Source organism: Meriones unguiculatus, chromosome 10 (assembly GCF_030254825.1).
Source record: "Meriones unguiculatus strain TT.TT164.6M chromosome 10, Bangor_MerUng_6.1, whole genome shotgun sequence".
Lineage (NCBI taxonomy): Eukaryota > Metazoa > Chordata > Mammalia > Rodentia > Muridae > Meriones > Meriones unguiculatus.
In genome coordinates this window covers 16598797-16618459 of record NC_083358.1, presented here as the reverse complement: position 1 = coordinate 16618459, position 19663 = coordinate 16598797, and the positions used below count along the sequence as shown (strand labels likewise).

General features: G+C 48.3%; 1 protein-coding gene across 1 annotated transcript in view; it reads right to left on the bottom strand.

Annotated features, from left to right (window-relative positions):
* The window catches only part of Fa2h (fatty acid 2-hydroxylase), a 56073-nt gene extending 39562 nt beyond the window's left edge, over positions 1-16511 (bottom strand). The window contains exon 1 of the mRNA XM_021632576.2: positions 16162-16511. Within this exon, the coding sequence (XP_021488251.1) occupies positions 16162-16431 (270 nt within the window). The 5' untranslated portion in view covers positions 16432-16511. The remainder of the gene's footprint in view (positions 1-16161) is intronic.
* Positions 16512-19663: the final 3152 nt, after the last annotated feature.

The window sequence follows — 19663 nt, the reverse complement described above, 5'->3', positions numbered from 1 at the left end:
ACCGCAGGGCTTAGAGCATGTTGAGCTGTTCCAGCCTCTGAAAGTGAGATTCAGCTGTGTTATGTCCCCAGGGCTAGGGACACATCACAGTGTGGCTCTCTTGTGCTTTACTCTTACTAGTGAAGCAGTCTCTTGTTTGGAATAGAAAGAAAGATACTTTTTTTTTTTTTTTAAAGATGTGGTCTTACTATTTTGATTAGTCTAGACTAGGCTAGTCCTGAAAGCATGATATTCCTGCCTCAGCCCCTCTGATGCTAGGATTATGGGCACGTGTGAACATACATTGATATTAATGTGCTTGCTGTTGTTGATTTTTTTTTTTTTTTGAGCACTGGGCACTGAACCCACGGCTGTATACACGCTAGGCAAGCAGTATATACTATTGCACTACATTTCTAGACCTTTGATTTCCTCAGTACAAAACTGAGCTCCCAAGTATTTAATATACATATTAAATACACGTATAAATTACTGGCATGTGATAAGTGTGAAAATCAGTAGGAAAAAAAAACATTACAACATAAATCTATAGGAACAACCAATTAAAAAAGCTTAATTCTTATACCAAAGAAAGAAAGAAAAGAAAAAGAAAAAAATTCTAGGGCAGTAAAACACTTCTTTAAAAAATGAGAAAAACATGGAGAGATGGCTCAGTGGTTAAGAGCATTGTCTGCTCAATGGCAGGCTCTTTGACCTCCCCACCCCCCAAGGGAGAAGCAGTGCTGGTAGGCCACAGAGGGGGACTTTGCAGCCAGTCCTGAAGATACCTGATAAAACAGGGTCAGATGAAAGGGGAGGAGGTCCTCCCCAATCAGTGGACTTGAAAGGGGCAGGGAGAAGATGAGGGAGGGAGGGTGGGATTGGGAGGGAATGAGGGAGCGGGATACAGCTGGGATACAGCTGGGATACAGAGTTAATAAAATGTAACTAATAATAAAAATGAAAAAAAAACCCCATTATTATGATGAAATGAAAAAAAAGAAAAGAGCATCTCAAAAATGTTATATTTTTAAAACCTCAAATACCTAGAAAATCTGATTAGCCAGCTAATTTTACTTATAAATCTTTAATAGCTTTATTTTTTAAGTCTTCTAATTTTCCTGCTTGACATTTAAGATTTTTAAAGATTTATTTTATTGTGTGTGTATGAGTGTTTTGCTTACATCAAGTGTCTGTGCCTAGTGCTGGAGGAGGCATTGGCTATCCTAGAACTGGAGTAATGGATAGTGGCGAGCTATCGTGTGGTCCGGAGACTCAGACTGAGGTCCTGCACAAGAACGAGTGCTGTTATCTGCTGAGCATCTCTCCAGCTCATCTGCTTGACCTTTTATAAACACAAATCTACCTTGCTACTTGAGGACAAACAACAGGATATAAATCTTTCTGAAATAAGCACAGGATACACTAAACTTTGAAAAGGAAAACTAAGAAGAAGGAGGTTTTCTTCTTGTTTTTTGATGCTCTTTCTTTTAAGACAGAATGTTTCTCCAAACCAACAGTACTGGGGAAAATTACATATAATTAAATATTTTACACATAATGGAATATTTGAAACATTTTGACAAATGTATACACTTGTAGAGCCATCATCCCAACTAGTGTATACACTATTTTTACATTCCTGTGGTTTCTCTGCCCCTTTATGATCAGGTCCCTGTCCCAACACCAGGAAACTGCTGGTGTGGTCTTTCTCACCTGACTGCATGCATATCATGAGTGCATACATGTAAAATGTTCAGACTAAGCAGAGCCATCCATTGGTTTTGTCACATAAATTGCACAAGAAAAGAAAAGAAAAAAAGAGCATTGTCTGCTCCTCCAAAGGACCCTGGTTCGATTCCCAGCACCCACATGGCAGCTCAAAACTGTCTGTAACACCAGTTTCAAGGGATCTCACACCTTCACAGTAATGCATATAACATTAAATAAATCATTAAAAATGAGAAAAACGACTGAGCATAGCTTATTAATAGGGTACTACTTTTTTAAAAAAAGTAAAAAACCTTAAGGAAGGAATTCTTTCTAAGAAGGACAAAATTGATAACTTCTACTATATTTCTGGTTGTGAGCCTAGCCTTTATCAGCTGATCCATCCCTCAAGCCCTTGATAACTTTTCTTTGGAGAAAATGTCAAAACTTCTTACGGAAAACAAACAAACAAACAAAAACCATTAAATAAACCAAACACAAATGAAAACTAAAGTGAGAAGCCTGAGACTGGATTAACATCTTGTGTTTCTAAGGGGTGATAGTTCAGCTTAAAAAGAGCAGATGGGCAGGGGGATGCGTCAGTGAACAAAGTACTTCCACTGAGCTGGCGATCTCAGCCTGTTCCCTGGCGCTTACATATTGGGAGGAGAGAGTAAGTACTCTGACTTACACCACACACACACACACACACACACACACACACACACACACACACACGGGGGGGGGGGGCTTAGAGATGGCTCAGTGGTCAGGAGCACTGGCTGCTCTTCTAGAGGACTCAGGTTCAAATTCCAAGCACCCACACGGAAGCGCACGACTGTCTGTAATGCTCCAGGGCATCTGATGCCCTCTTCTGGTCTCCATTGGCACCAGGCACGTACACTGTTCACAAACACACATACAAGACAAAACACTCATACACATAAAATTTAAAAAGGAACTAAGAAATTGAAATAAAAAAGCCCGATTTTAATTTTTAAAAAGTACTGTCTCGCTTTTGAACAAACCGAATGTTTCCAAACATGGTAAACATCTCTCTCATGAAATGCCTTCAGTGAGTTCTGATTAATATCTATTGAAACAAGAAACCAGCTTGTCTGGGAAATGGTGGAATGATGTGTCCAGGGACCATACCCCTTCCCAGTTATCTTAGCAGGTAACATCCAGCATTTGGAACATTCCTCGGGAGCCTTCTTGAAGCCCACAAGTATTGGCTGCCTGCAGGGCTCAAAGCCAGGCAGCGAATATCGCCATTACTAAGGCTGCCTGCCTCTGAACACAAGTTCGTGTCTGTCTCTGTTTTTTCATCCATCAGGCTATGTTCCTCTTCCCTGCACCTTCCCTCTTAATCCATCTCCAGGCCCTGGGTATCTACTCTGGGGTTCCTTTCATACCTTTATTCTGGCATGAAAAGGTACACAGAAAAGGTGGGACCAGGGGTCACAACTAACTTTCTTTTTTCTCCCTTTCTTCTTTCTTACCTCCCTTTCTTCCTTCCTCCCCACTTCCTTTCTCCTCCCCTCCCTTTCTCCCTCTTCCTTTTGTTTTGAGCTGAGGACAGCTTTGAACTTCTGATTCTCCTGTCTCTAACTTCTGAGTGCCGGTTCAGTACTAGGGATAGGACCTAGGGTCCTGTACAGCCTAGGCAAGCACTCTGGCAGATGAGCCATGTGCCCAGACCTGATCTGTTTCCATCAGTCTTTACTCTGTAAAGGCACAGATATATGTCCATGTGCTACATGCAGGCACACGTCTGAACTGTTTCCATCAGTCTTTACTCCGTAAAGGCACACATCCATGTGCTACACGCAGGCGCGTCTCTTCTCTCCCCAGATCAAGGCAGCTACCACTTGATACTGACAGATCTAGTCTGACTGCTGAGATGTACATTCAGGCCAGTTGACTAGGACCAGCTCCAATTGAAGGTGCATATTGAACTTCTCACTGGGGTGAGTTCAGGCATGGCGGAAGAAGCCCTTGTTCCTTTTGTCCCTTCCAGCTAACGGCTTTGCCCTTAAGCCTGCTTGAGTTCCAGTGTGTCATCAACACAGACTTCAGCAATGTTCCCTAGAACATACAGACAAGGGAAACACCCAGATAGAAGAGACTTGGAAAATCCCCTCTGCTAGCCTGGCATTCCAGAGATAACCCCAGAGTAGGATGGCACTCACTGAGGTACCTCCACACTGGCCTTACATGACCACAGGGCACAGTCCAAACCACTCAAATTTGCCGAGTGGTTCTCAGATCTTAGAGAGGAGAATCCATCGCCCAAGCGTTGTCTCTAGGTACGCCAGACACAGATGAGGACCCCATGTCTAGACCCCATGGTAAGTCTCTGGTGAGGAGACGGGGCCCCGGAAAATCATCTGATCCTGAACAGTTCTCCCGAGACACACGTGACAAAGCAGACCTCCTTGGCAGGAAACCCCTTCTCCATTTGACAAAGGAAAGGATTGTCTGGTCTCCTGGGTGCCCCTCCTTTCCTGCAGCTTAGGCCAGACACCAGGCATCTTCAAGAGCATTGTATACGCCTGCGGAACATCAGGCCCCGTAGAGCAGTGGTTCTCAAACTCCCTAACGCTGTGACCCTTCCACACTGTTCCTTACGTTGTGGTGACCCCCACACACCCATAATATTATTTTGTTGTGACTTCATAACTGTGATTTTGCTACGTGAACATCTGATATGCAGGACATCGGATACGTGACCTCTCCAAAGGGGTCACAACCCACGGGTTGAGCACTGCTGCCTTAGACAGCATCTGAGGGCCACACATCATTATTGTTCCATGCCCCCCATAGTCTGGGGGTGTTTCACAGTCCTTAATGCCCATAAAGCAAATGCTACCACCAGGAGTAGTCAGACACCCACAGTTCTAGCACTTGGGAGATGGGGCAGGAAGATCAAGACTGGAGCCTCGGCGACAGAAGTGAATTTGAGGCTATCCTGGGCTACATGTGACTCCATCTCAGAAAGAAGAGAATACAGGAAGAGGAAGGGAAAAAAAAAATAAAAGAAGACCAAACTTTGCCAGCCTAGTTTTAGTTAAACTGGAATTATCTAAGTCACAGAATCCTGGGTACAGCCGTAGCAAACAAGGGTCCCCAAGTCCCTTTGCCTCCAGATGTACCCTATAATCCAACATGTCTCCCCATCTGACATTTTGACCTCCAGCCCCCCATTCTATGAAGGTCCAGCTGCCAGGGCACTGATGCATCCAACCTGTAACTGAGCATGCGGGGACTGGGGCACATGTCAGGAAGAAGTACCTGCTCTGGGCTGGAGAGCTCCCATTCCAGGAGGCAGGGGCCATCTATGACGTCCAGAAATGCAAACAGAACCAATCTAAGGATCCTCCTCCTGTCTTCAGAAGGTCGAGAAGCCCAGGCAGAAAATGAGAGACCCCAAGTCATCCCATCCGACTCCAAAAGAAATCACCCGCTCTTTATCGGCCTACTGTCATACACAGTTGTCTCCAGTGAGTCAATGGGGATACCACCCAGGGACCTGCAGCTTTTCCATCTTTCTGGGCCAAACAACCTAACTAGTTTAAGAGTTGAAACAGAAATGAGAGCAGGGTGTGGTGGTACATGCCTTTAATCCCAGCATGGAGGCATGTGGACCTCTGAGACTGAGGCCAACCTGGTCTAGAGAGTGAGGTCCAGGATAGCCAGGAATACACCGAGAAACCCTGTCTTGAAGAAAAAGGAAAAAAAGAAAGAAAGAGAATGAATGAATGAATGAATGAGACTGAGATGACTAAGTGATTAAGAGCACTGGCTGCTCTTGCAGAGGAGCAGGATTCCTTTCCAGGGACCTACATGGTGGCTTACAATCACCTGTAACTCCAGTTCCAGGGGATCTGCTGCCCTCCTCTGGCCTCTGAGGACTCCTGCATGCACATGGTACATCACACACACACACACACACACACACACACACACACACACACACACTCTTAAAAAATAATTCAAATGAAAATCCCTGAAAAACATTTTTCAATGCAAATTGCTGAACAAAGTCAAGCCATCATACTGTTAGTTCCGTAAGGGTTAGGGGCATCCAGGGATTCTACCTAAGTCCCTAAAGACTCCAGTCACAAAGCACAGCAGAACTATCCTAACTTGCAAATGTCCACCAGCTGGTGATGTAGAGATGTAGCCTCTGTGTTAGTCGCTTTTCCTGCTGCTGTGATAAAACACTCAGAGCTAGGCAATTCAGGATGGCTTGCCCTGGCTCACAGTTTGGGGGTCCAGCCCATCATGGCAGGAGTTGAGTTGAGGGGTTGGAGCAGCTGGCCACAGTGCATCCACAGGCAGGAGTAGAGACTGATCTAACCCCACTGTCAGCTCGCTTCTGTCTTTCCATGCAGCCTTGGACCCAAGCCCGGAGACTCACACTGCTCTCCTTCAGGGTGGAGCGTCTCCTCTCGTTCTGTCTAGTCAGGATAACCCGCTACAGTTATGTCCGGAAGCTAATCCAAACAATCCCTCACAGGTGATCTTGGAGGCTTATCTCCCAGCTGAGTTCAGATCTTGTTAAACTGACAATCATCATCACAAGCCATGCTCAACCACTGACCATTTCCTTCCCTAGCTTTTTCCAGGTCGTGGGCAAAGTGGCCTGTCTCTAATGTTTGGAGATTGCTATTATCTGGCTATATGTGATGTAACAGATGCAAAGCAAGGTTGAAAAAAATCAGTGTCAAAATAGAGGAAGTTTCATGAAGTCAGCGAAGATAGGAGAGAACTCACAACTCCACTGCAGAGAAGAACCAGGCACAGCCAGGCCTGTTAAGAGTGAAAGAGAGCTAGTTAAAAGCTGAGGTCTTTCGAAAGAGACTAACCTGTTCAAGGGACCAGGAGAGGCCCTTGGTCTTCAGATATACTTGCTAAAGTGACACAAGAGCTAATCCTGCTGGAAAGTGCTCAGACTGGAGTTTAGACATGGGTTATGATCCATTGCTTACTGGTGCATTTCTGAGAAACTACCTATATGTTGATTCCAGTGTTGTTGTTGTTTTTTTCCTTTTTTAAATGATAGCCAGTTCCTATGCCCTCGTTCTGCTATCAGTGAAATACTGTTCTTCATTGAAGGCACGTTCACTTTGAGCTTTTACCCTTGAACTTAGATCCAGGCACTAGCTGAGGTTTTGTTTGTTTCTGTAACGGCACCCCATATCACTAGTTAAACCTGGCATTCCCAAGGACTTGCCAGGGTCAAAAGAGAGAATCCAAGGAACCAGGCTGAGCTGGCATTCCCTCTGACCTGGAGAAATAATGGAATCACAGAAGCCACATTTATTCCAATGTAGGGAGTTTCAGAGTGGAGGCCTTGTAATGATTTAATAATCAGGATGTAGTAAGCACATGCTTGTAATCCCAAACAGTGAGGTGCTGAGGCAGGAGGATTGTCAGTTTGAGCTCACCTTGGGCTTTATGACAAAACTCTGTCCTTTTTTTCTCCCCTTACTCTTTCCCTTCTAGCCTCTGTTTCTTCCTTCCTTCCTTCCTTCCTTCTTTCTTTTCTTTTCTTTTTAGGGGGGGTAGGGTCTCATATAGTTCACGTTTGAGGCTAGCTTCAAATTCTCTCTCTCTCTCTGTATGTGCATGTGTGTGAGCATATGTGCATGTGTGTGTGTTAGAGGGTTAGGGGGGAGTGAGAGAGAGAATCTTCCTTCTGCTACCTCCCCAGTGTTATAGTGATGGAATTATAGGCATGTATCACCATGCTGGGCTTATGGGGTGATAACAATCAAACCTAGACCTAGACCTAGAGTGCAAGAAATCTTATGAAAGAAGGGGGAGATGGAAAGACCTGAAGGGGATTGGAGCTCCACAAGGAGAGCAACAGAACCAAAAACTCTGGGCACAGGGATCTTTTCTGAGACTGATACTCCAAACAAGGACCATGCATGGAGATATCCTAGAAGCCCTGCTCAGATGTAGCCCATGGCAGCTCAGTGTCCAAGAGGGTTCCCTAATAAGGGGAACAGGGGCTCTCTCTGACATGAACTCAGTGGCTGGCTCTTGATCACTTCCCCCTGATGGGGGAGCAGCCTTACCAGGCCACAGAGGAAGACAATGCAGCCACTCCTGATGAGACCTGACAGGCTAAGATCAGATGGAAAGGGAGGAGGACCTCCCCTATCAGTGGACTGAGGGAGGGGCATAGGGGGAGAAGAGGAAGGGAGGGAAGATGGGATTGGGAGGGGATGAGGGAGGGTGCTACAGCTGGGTACAAAATGAATAAATTATTATTAATAAAAAAGAACCTGAAAAGAATAAAATAAAGAAATCTCCCCTAAAACTCTGACTCATTTTCTATTAGGGAACCTCCGTATCATGCAATGCTGAGCAGTGCTGGGGAGTCCTACCAGGCAGAGAAGGATACAGAAAACAGAATCCTACCTCCTTCTCCATGCAAGAAGAAATTATGAGTAATTCACTTAGGTAATTATCAACCAGATATGTTGTCGATTGTCTGGCTCAGTCTCCACAACCACGTGTACTTGTAACAATGGAATTTCTGGCTACTGGCTTCCCCGTGACAGGCTGTTCAGGCCTCCTGTACACACTGCAGCTCAAATATATCAAATCGACCCCTCTGAAACTGGCTTATCTGATACTACTACTTAAATGCCACATAATATAGTATCAAAATGAGGAAACCAAGGTATTCCTGCAATTGTGCATCGGGGAGATGCTTCTCGGTATAAAATGCCAACTCTGAGCTTCATATTTTTCAGTCAGCAGCTTTGCAAGTGCTGTGCGCACTGGGTTTGTTATTATTAACAGAGGACTTCTTCTATTGCAGAGAAGAACAGGTAGGGAGAGTGAGAAAGTCCTACCTTAGAGGGGCAGCAGCTAGAGAAGACTGAGAGCCACTACCTGGCGGCTGGAGGGATGGTTCAGCAGTTAAGAGCACTGACTGCTCTTCCAGAGGACCTGGGATCGATTCCTACCACCCACGTGGCAGCTCACAACTGTCTATAACTCCAGTCCCAAGGTATCTGGCACCTTCTTCTGACCTCTGTAGGTACCAGGCACACATGTGGTGCACATGAACATACATATATTCAGACAAAACATTTATATACATGATAGACAATAAATCTTTCTCTCTCTCTCACACATACACAGACTAGAGACTGTGTGCTCTAGAGAAATTTGCATGAGGAACCATCAGAAAAGGTAAATAGAAATACAGGCAATCTGTGCCATGCCTATGCATATCGCTGAAGCATTAAGAGCCACTGGGGGACCAGTCACACCCTAAGATCAAGGTGCTACCTCAGTTGCTTCCCTTGAACTTGTGGCGACCTTCCTGCCTCTGCCTCCCAAGCTCTGGGATTACAGGCACACACCACTACATCCAGATCAACGGATTGATTGTTGTTGTTCTTCTTCTTTGAGAGAGGGTCAATCTGAATAGCCAAGGCTGGCCTTGAACTCTGTCCTCCTGTGTTAGTTTCCCAAGTACCAGGATTACAGATGTGTGCCCATTGGCTCTATTGGTATTTCCTCCTGTCGACTTCACTTTTATCCCTTGAAAGAAGTCTGAAGAGAAGGGAACAGCAGTGTCTGGGTGAGGAACACGCTCCAGTCATTCTGGCTGAAGCAAAAAGCAGCCCATTCATTGGCTTGTTAAAACTGTCTCTTAATTTTTGTTGGCAAGAACCAGTGAGTCCTAATGAAACCTTGGAGAGTCGGACAAATCCAGGCCTCAGAGAGTTTGCAGTTCCATGGACAAGAGACAATATAAGGCACACAGTGATGCTAGATACCGTGAGAGATACATGCTGTAAAGGCTGTGAAGTAGGTCCAGGTGAAATGCTGTGAAAGTTTGGGAGAAGGAAATGGGATGTTGTATAGAAACAGATAAGAGAATCTACGCAAGACAAAAACCTTTGAGATGGCTCCATGGGTTGCCAACCAAGGCTGCCACACCATAACCAAACTCTCACTTGAAAGTGTCACAGGCAATGGGGGTCACTGAGGTGACCTGCCCAGGAGACTGCTGCAATAGTGAGAGTAATGGGACTTTGGGCCACTGTTGGGTCAGAATGTCTAGAAAGGAGACTAAAGAGTCTCCTGGAGACCAGCATGTCATCTGTCAAGTCTTCTACTTTTCTTCTTCCAATTACTCTTTTTTTTTTTTCCCTTCAATTTTCTCACGGATCCTGTAGCTCAGGGAAAGAAAGATTAGCTGTGGTTAGAGATGGAGACGTACGGAGTGAAGAAAGCCACCCTGCAGAGAGCATGATGTCTTTGGAGGCAGAAAAAGAAGCATGTGGTAGTGACAGAGGGTAGGAAAGAGCCGCCTCTAGGAGGCGTTGTCGTATGGGAGGAGGCAAGAGCTCACTGCAGGTTTTGGAAGACTCCTTCATCTTCCTCTGAGTCGTAGCAACACAAGGGTTTGCCTGAGTAAAAAGGCACTTGCAGGAAGCCTTGGGTTCCCCTGCCTGTTGTGAAGCCCTGGAACATCTCCAGCTCAGGTCCGAGCCTGTGGAGGTCTGAGCTGAAGCCTTGGAGGGCTGGTAACCCGCCTCCACTTGCACTGTGGAGTGGAGACAAGAAGTCAGCTCCCTGAAATCCACTGGCTTGAAGACCTGGTGTGTCTTAAGCCTTTTCCATTTTCCTGGCAGAGGAAAGGCAAGAAGATGCAGGAACTGAGCAGTTGGTGACCAAGGGTACAGACAGCACAGCAGGCAGAATGATGCCTTCTCCTCCCAGAGTCCATGTCCACCAACACCTGAAGCCCATGAGGATGTTACTTCACTCGTCAAAAGGTCTTTTCAGATGTGAGTTAAGGTTATCTTGAGTTGGGAGGATTATCCAGGATTATCTGGGTGTGCCCAATATAACTCTAAAAGCATTTGTAAGTGGTAGATTGAGGCAGAAGACTCAGAGCTGGAGATGTGATGATGGAAGCTGAGACTAGAGAGGTGAGGCATGGCTAGTGGTCTCTCAGGGGACACAGGCTGCCCCTGGAAGGCTGGAAAGGCAATACGGGCAGCTCGAGAGTGAATGCCGCCCAATCTACCCATGTCCCACTGCTGACCTCCAGAATGGTAAGAGGATACATCTGTGTTACTTTAAATCTCTGCCTGTAGCATTTTGTTACTGTAGCAATAGAAAATGAATTCAGGCAGAAAACCAAAAGGATCAGGTATCCGAGTGAGGAAAAGGACTAGTGAAGTCACAGCAGGGATCAGCCTCAGGACTGCTGCCAGGCTAGGGGAGAGCAGGTGAGGACCAGCCGCCAGCTTAGGGAGGCTCAGAAGACCCTGGCGAAGGCAGCCTCAGTAGCAAGGTGGGTTTTTAAGACAACAGGGGATGTGTTAATGGTCTGAATAAACAAAAACTACACGCGGGTGTGTCACGCTGGGGAAGGCGCCAAGCAGCAGGCCCAGCAAGGGTGGCAGGTGCAGCTTAGGCGTTGGTTTGGGGTATCACCTGGCGATGTATCCAAATAAAATAACTCTCATGTGCTTCTGGGACTCCCAAGGGTCCTATTTCTGATCTTCTTCCTCAATGACTGGTCTTAAATCTCATCTGAAGTGACACCAAGAACACTCTTGGGATCTGTGCATACAACCAGTGGCCAGGTCTCCAGATGTGCTACTAGCTGGCCCTGGTTTCATCCTCCATTAAGACTTACTGGCATTACAGCAGGCCAGAGCAGTTAGGAAAGGATGGTGACCTTCAGTGGGCCAGGCAGGCCCTCCTGGGAAGCTCTGGACAGTGCAGTTCAGGGAGCCGACTTCCCATCTCCCCTCCACAGTGGAAGAAGAGGCAGCTCCCCAAGGTCTCAGTTGAAGCCTGCAATACAGCTGTGCTGGAGCTAGTCCAAGGCTTTATAGAAGGTGGGGACCACACAGCTTCCTGCATTTAGATTCCCTTCCCATTTATCACTCAAGCCTTGAAGCTCGGAACGTACATTACAGAGCCAAACAGAACCCTGGGTGGCAGTTGCTGTGGACTTCTTAACCACTCAGAGATACATCCTATGTGAATAGGACAAGGCCCCGAGTCCTTCAGACATATGCTACCTCAGTGCTACAGTCTGAAGAGCTGAGTCTTACCCTGCCTGGCGTACTCTCAGGTAGATGGCTCATATCTCACCAGCACCATCTCTCCCCCATCCCCCCACTCCACACACAAGAATTCTCCAGGTCTATGATACAATGTGGAAAAAACACAGGTCCTTCTTTCTGACAGTTATTATTTCCTTGGTGGCAGATTTGGGGTTGACAGAGAGCCTAGTTTGGGTTGTGATGAAAGCTATAGCTTGCACTAGAAATAACATATACTCATATATTTTTCCATATACAATTTCATCTCTTTCACTAGTCCCAGAAGATGGCCCACAGAACCCTAGGTTTAAGAAGTCTTGCTTCCCCCTCAGGGGGAGGTGATCAAGGAGCAGGCCAATCAGTTCACAGAGGAAGACAATGCAGCCACTCCTGATGAGACCTAATAGACCAGGATCAGAAGGAAGGAAAAGACGACTTCCCCTACCAGTGGACTTGGGGAGGGGCATGCATGGAGAAGGGGGAGGAAGAGAGGGATTGGGAGGGGAGGAGGGAGGGAGCTACAGGGGGGATACAAAGTGAATAAAGTGTAATTAATAAAAAAAATTAGAAAAAATAAAAGAAGTCTTGCTTCAGTGTTTCCTGTAGAATGGTCCAAGTTGTGTCCATGATGGTTTGAGGAGATACAAGAGACAATTTTTCTCCTCTTAATTATGGGACTGGGAATGCAGTTCAGTTAGTGGGGTGCTTGCCTAGCATGCACAGGGCCCCAGTGTGGCCCCAGCCTCACCTAAACTGGGCATGGTGGCATATGCCTATAATTTCAGCACCTTGGTGGTGGAGACAGGAAGATCAGGGGTTCAAGGTCATTCTCTGCTAAATAATGAACTTGAGGCCAGCCTGGGCCACATGATACGTGTCTCTCCCCTGTCCCCTCAAAAATATACATATTTATTTTAAAGTATATATAAGTCTGGGGGTGGTGGAGCACACCTTTAATCCAAGAACCTGGGAGGCAGAGGCCAGCAGATCTCTGTGAATGTGAGACTGAGCTGCTCTACAGCAGTGAGTTCCGGGACAGCCAGGACTCCACAGAGAGACCTGGTACCAAACAAACACAAAGAGCCGTGATTCCACTGGTATCATCACGTAGGGTCAGTAAACGCTAAAACAAAGGGTGAGTCTACACAGAGATGAATATCAGCTATAACTCAAGTGGTGTGTCGGTTTGTGACTCATGGATGACCAAAGTCTAGGGAACATAAACGTCTATGGCCTTGCAAGGAGGTTTAGACACAAATCCCGTCCTTGCCTTTTCCCCTCTTTAAATTATTTACTTCCTTATTTTATTGTGTGCGTGTCTACGTGTAGAGACCTCGAGGGTGCGTCAGAGGACGGCCGGAAGGGGTCCGCTCTCTTCCGCGGTGTGGATTCCGGGGATCGACCTCAGGTCATGGTGCTTGCTAGTGGGCATCCCTACCCAAGGAGCCAGCTCACCAACCCTGCTTCTTCCTTTCTCTCTTTCTGAGGTGACGGTCACAACAGGGCTTCGTGGCCTCAGGGGGAGAGCACTGCTGTCCGAGCTGAGGGGATTGCTCCCACTAGCCTCTGGCAGCAGGGGATAGTGACACAGCCTCCCCAAACTTTAGCCACGGCTCTTCCGCTTGTTCAAGGTGAGCCGCTCATCTCCCCTACCGACAGTATGCAGCTCCAACAAGTCTGACTTGTTCTGTGCCTCCGTGTGAGTGTGAATGTGTGTAAGTGTGTACACAGTGAGGGGTGCAGCAAAATGGGGAACAGGGGGGAAAGGGGGCGTGCCTTCTCCATGGAAAAAGATATCAAGTGCTCAAACTTACCGACGAGGCTGGAGAGGGGTTCGGGGGGGGGCAACATAAATAGTTCATAGCATTTGCTTTCTGCTCCTCACACAACAGGAGAGGGCTTCTTCCCTCCAGAGGCCTCGGCACCCTGCTGCAGCAGGAGAGCAGGAGGCAGAGAAGGCACTGCGGGGGTTGCTAAAAGGACTTATCTAGCCATCTCTTTGAATGAACACTCCCACCCACCCAATCTCTCCTCCAGTCTGAAGCCAGCCTGACCTATCTAGCAAGACATCTCATGAAACAAAACAAAGCAACAAGAAAACATAAGCAAAAATAAAGAGCACTTTGTGCTAGTTTCTACATTTGAACTCTGTCAACAGAGTGACGGGAATGTAGGGTGGCTGTGTGTGCTGGTCAGATCTGGTCTGTGGGCTTGCAGGTGGACTGTTAGAGTCTAGTGTTCTCCACACCCTCAGGCTGGGGCTGGGAAATCTGGATCTTCCGCAGCATGACCACACTGTGCCTCTTAGGATAACAAGTAAGGGCAGGAGGAGAAAGCAAAGGTGAACTGGGTTTTGCCTCTGAGCTCTCCTTAGGGGTCAGGCAGGGCAAGGTAAAGCAAAACCAAACCCTAAGGCTGGGTGGTTGGCAAAGCAGGGAGGTGGGGCCGTCTAGAGCAGGGGAGAGAGTGACATTCAGAATGGTGCTGAGTAGAGCGGCCACACCCTCAGGCTCCCTTCTGCAGGACAAAGTTACAATCCAGGGCAGGCCAGTGCACTGCCACAGGCCCGGCAGTCTCCAGCGTTCCGACCCCAACCACTTGCCGATTCCTGCACTCAACTTTTCTTGTATTTGCAGCTAAGCTTTCTGTCCCCTCAGCAAGGCCTGACACTGGACACCAGCTTCCTGTATCATACTGGGGATGTCCGGACACTTCGAGAGATCTTTCAAATCCTTCTATTATGAAATCTCCTTTCCCTTCTCTTCACGGAGGTTGAGCTACACAGCTGCCTTTCCAGTGGTCTCCTTACATTCCGCTCCCCTGCTTAAGTCCCCTAGCCTTCCATGACTCCACAAGTCAGGCCAGCGACCACAGGTGTGAGGCCCACGTGTGCTCAAGCCCTGCTGACCTGGCTCCTACCTCTTCCCTTTGTCCACCAGCCTTTGGCCACCTTGGTTCTAAGGCGCTCTCTCTTTCTCTCTCTCTCTCTCTCTCTCTCTCTCTCTCTCTCACACACACACACACGCTGTCCCTCTGTCCGGAATGCTGTTCTCAGCACTCCTCTGGCTAAAGCTGTCTTTCAGTTAGCTCTCGGCGGAAATGTCACTTTTCTCAAGGTAGCTCTCACTGAAACCCGTCCTCCAAAACCTTCATCCAGACTCGACATGCAAATATTCTAAATACTACCAAAATGTAATTAGACAGTTATCATGTCGGTAGCATGATCTCTCCCCTCCCTGTGAGCGTGTTCGATCCGTGAAAATGGGAACCGTGTTTGCTTCGTTTAATGTCTGCTGGTGCCTAGCACAGTGCCGTCAGCCCATTTAAGAACCAAGTAAGTGGCCGAACAAAAGATAAAGAGTAGGCAGGATGCCCAGGAGGGGTCTCCCGGAACAGTGATTGGCATGTCCCTTCATCCAAAGATCTAAAAGCACTTGAAAGCAAGCGAGCAACACGGAACAACCGTTGCTTCCCATCTAATCACGAGGGCCCCCACTCTTAGCGGTCCCACTGCCAGGTTTGGGAACAAGGAGTTCCAACCTGAGTCTACCAGGCGCTCTGCAGATAAGGGCTGTGTCCCCAGCCCTTGGATCCTGGCGACAGAGACGACTACCCAGTTGTTTGACCTCAGACATTTACAGAACCTCACTGAACCTCTGTTTTCACATCCTAAGTCGAGGATAGCAAAACTCGGGGTGGGTTGAAGGTTAAAATCCTAGACCGCACCACACAGCAGTACCCATCTGAGCACAGTCTGGGTTTCAAGGATCGGGCGACCTCTTTGCCTTCGAACAATTCTGAGCACACGCTGGCTGGCTCGTGCATTTCATTTCACTCTTTCACACCCACGGCCCCGTTTAGGATGGAAATAAAACCGGGAGCCGGAGGAAATAATCCACAGAGGGCTGTCGGGTCCTCCACCCACCCGCCCACCGGAGCCCTGGGGGCTGGCCTCGCAGAGCTTTGGCGCAATTGTGCCTGCTTTGAACCGAGAGCTCGGTGGGCTGAGGAGCTGAGGCCAGGTGAGCCCAGCAACGGATTATTGAGCCGAGCAAGGAGACCGGGAAGGCTGATAAGGAAAAGAGAAAAGGGGTAGCAGGAGGCGGGGGCTGCAGGAGGGGCTTGTTGGAAGGAGGATGCAGCCAGGTCGGGGGAGACCGCTGGAGAGGGGAAGAGCAGGCTCCCGGCGAACGGAGCCGCGCCAGCGACCTGCCACCTGGAGAGAGAGTGGGGGAGCGGAGGGAGGGGAGGGGAGGGCGGCGCTGTCACCTTGCGTCCTCCTAGAGGGCAGGTGAGCCCGGCTCCGCGGGGCGGCGGGCTGGGGGAGGGGAGGGAGGCGGGGAACCGTGGCCCCCGGGCCGCCGGGTACCTGCGGGTCGCCTCGCAGTTCGCCCACGTAGTACTGCTCCAGCCAGCGGCGGGCGTTGTCCGAGTGTCTGTGGGGCGGCCCGTCCAGGTCGGCAGCGATGTCCTGGCCGGCCCGCTCCCGCAGCAGCTGCTCGCCCCCCGGGTGATGCCGCACGAAGCCGGTGAGGTCGTAGAGGCTGGCGCCGCGGCGGACCCAGCAGGCGCCGGCCGCCAGGCGCCGCTGGAGCTCGGCGGGCGAGAAGGAGGCGGCGGGGGGCGGAGCGGGGTCCATGGCGGGACGGCGGAGCTCGCAGCCCGGCAGTCTGCTCCGCGGCCGCCCGGCGCGCCTCTAACATCTCGGGAGCCGGGGCCGCCGCAACGGGCCGGCCGCCACCGCACCTGCTCATTTGCATGCCGCGCTCCCATTGGCCGCCCGGCGGGACGCGGCCGGCGCTCGCAGCCGCCTCCCCATTGGCCCGCGGCGACCGGGCCCCGAGCGCCCCGCGCCGGGCGCCGCCCGCCAGGTGGCCCCGGGCGGGCAGAGGGCGTGCCCGCCAGGTGTGTGCGGCCGCGGGTGGGTGGGCGTGAGCGCGCGGAAGGGGGCCGTCCCGGAGACGTCCTCCGCGTCGTCGTCCCCGGGAGGGACTCGCTGCACCGAGTCATGCTGTCTCAGGACGCGCCAAAGGCAAGATACGCAGACGAACACCGACGCACACAAGATAAAAAATAAATCATTGAAAAAAATATATAAGTGTATCCTTGTGCCATGTGAATGTGCACACAGATGCTGACTATTTACTGTCGAAACGTTGCAAATTTATATCATGCACACTGTAATGCAATTTTAAACTAAAAATCACCGAACGCTTTACTGGGTGGACTGGGGGAGTGAGTGAGCAGCTTTGAAAAGGGATTTATTTTACTTTAAGTGTGCATGCACGTGCACCGGGTGCGTGCAATACCTGCGGAGGCCACAAGAGGGTGTCAACCCCAGGGAACTGGAGCTACGGACGGCTGTGAGCAGCCAAGTGTGGTACCTGGTACCCTTGTCTACAAGAGCGCTAGCCGCCGAGCCATCTCTCCAGTTGTTTTTGTAAATCGTGTTTTATCGAAATGATAGTCCTTATGAGGAAGACAGCCCTGGGAAGGTGCACAGCTAGACTGTGTTTTTACTTAAAGGTTTTCTGTTTTTTTGCTCATTATGTTCATTTTGCATTAATTCTGAATTGTCAAAGACTGAAGTATTTACCTTGAGAATTACTGTTTACTTTGTTGCCTTGTGAATTTATTATATATCTATCCTTCTATCAGCATAGCTCTGTCACCTCTCAATCTCGTAATAAAGCCATAACTGATTCAATGCCCTCCCTAGCCTCCTCCTTAGTTTCCTCTTGTTTGGGAAGGGCAGAGCCTTTAGAGACCTCCTCAGGTAGAAGCGGACTGCTGGCCTGCCTGGCAATTGATGGGTTTGTGTCCTCTTCATCGCTTTTGTGAGGTCTTTTATTCTGACTGATATTTTTATTCTTGATTCTGGGTTAGCCCCCATCTGGTGAGTGAAGAATGAAACCTGAAATATTTTCAAGAAGGAAAAAATATTTATGCTGGGTTTGAAGAGACAGTTGACAAAACCCTTCTTTTCCAGAAGACCAGATTTCGTTTTCCAGCAGGAAGCTCATACTACCTATAACTAACTCCAGCTCCAAGGAATCCTGTATCCTCTCTGGCCTCCATGAAAACACACACATTTTCCCCTCTTCTCTTCTTTTCTTTCCTCTTTCTTTTTTCTTTCTTTCTTTCTTCCTTCCTTCCTTCCTTCCTTCCTTTCTTTTTTTCTTCCTTTCTTTCTTTCCTTCTTTCTCTCTCTCTCTTTCCTTCCTTCTTTCCTTCCTTCCATCCTTTCTTCTTTCTTTCTTTCTTTCTTTCTTTCTTTCTTCTTTTTCTTCTTCTTCTTCTTCCGATATAACTCTAGCTAATAGAGAGCTCACTTTGTAGACCAGCCTGGCCTGAAATTCACACAGCTCTGCCTGCCTCTTCCTCCTGTGTACTAGGATCAAAAGTGTGCGCCTCCACACTCAGCAACATACATAATTTAAAAAAAAAAGACTTTAAAACGTTTATTTTGAAATTTGAAGTTATCTTGGATTTTTTTTTTTTTGGTAGGCTTTAAAATTTTGGTGCCTCGCTCTGTCTTACATCATGACTCCTGAAAGAGAATCCTGGAGAGGAAACAAGGAATGGTGCCTCCTTTCCATGAGGAAAAATAGGGGCCTTAGAAGCAAAGCCTGTGGACTGGGTGTGTTATCAGAACCTTGTTAATAACGAGGAAAGCAGCACAGTTTTACCTGCTTAGCAAGAGACCCTGATTTGTAATCAGTCTCCTGGGTGCGGGACTTCCCCATCCAGCTGGCTTTTGTCCAGCTCACACCCCACACACCCGCACAACCCCGCCCATCCACTCAGAAAAGTTTTTCCAGGTTGCCTCTGCTTGTTGGCCAGACAAAGCTAGCGCTATGTGGTAAGCCTGTCTCCGAAGCCTCAGGGCCACCTCGACAATAGAAGGATTTAAAGTCAGACTAGCCGGGCTCACCCTCCAGGGATGGGTAAGAGTTCTGCTGTGACTTTAGGTCTGCCAAGGGACAGCTAGCCCTCAGGCATGGGCAGCAATACCTGAATGGCCACCCTAAGCCCATTTTCACACCTGTGTTCCAAATACGTGGCATGGCAAAAGCAGACAAGCACAGGCTCCTGTGCGTGTTGGCCAGTATCGTCCATGGAGAAGTTCCATTACTGTTGCTGGCTCTCACCACCGCCTGAAATGCTTATGGTCGGGAGCAGAACAAATTAACCATCTATTCAGAAATGTGGCGCTCACATTTTGGCCCTAGTCATTCCATGTCTAGAGGCGCGGTCTTGAAGATATACTATATCAAGGTGTAGAGGTTTATAGAGTCGAAACATCCCAAACATCAATCCTGAGGGAAGGATGATCTAAGGACGAATAATCTCTCTCCGGCTTGAAATAAGAACAGCGTGTGTGGCATTCTGACAGGGTCTCATCATGTAATCCTGGCTGGCTGGCCCTAAACTCACTATATAGACCAGGCTGGCCTCAAACTCACAGAGATTAGCCTGCCTCTGCCTCCCAGATACCAGGCTCAAAGGCATGAGCCACTGTGCCTGGCCTTGTTATTTCTGAATCATTTTGTATTTAAAAATATTTTATGTAAATAAAAGGGTATGTGTACATTTTAAAACAAACAGTATTATTAACTAAGACAGAACTTTGAATCTACTTTTGTACCAAACTGTCTACATTCTGCCTCCTGGTTATCAATTGATAGCCCCTGACCATGGCTTCTGGTTTTTTGGTTTTGGTTTTGGGGGATTTGTTTTGTTTTGTTTTGTTTTTTTCCTGTGCTGCAGGTTGATCTCAGGTACATGCCAAGTAAGCATTCTACCGATAAGCTACACTCCGAGCTGTGTACGTGTGTGTGTGTGTGTGTGTGTGTGTGTGTCTGGATCTC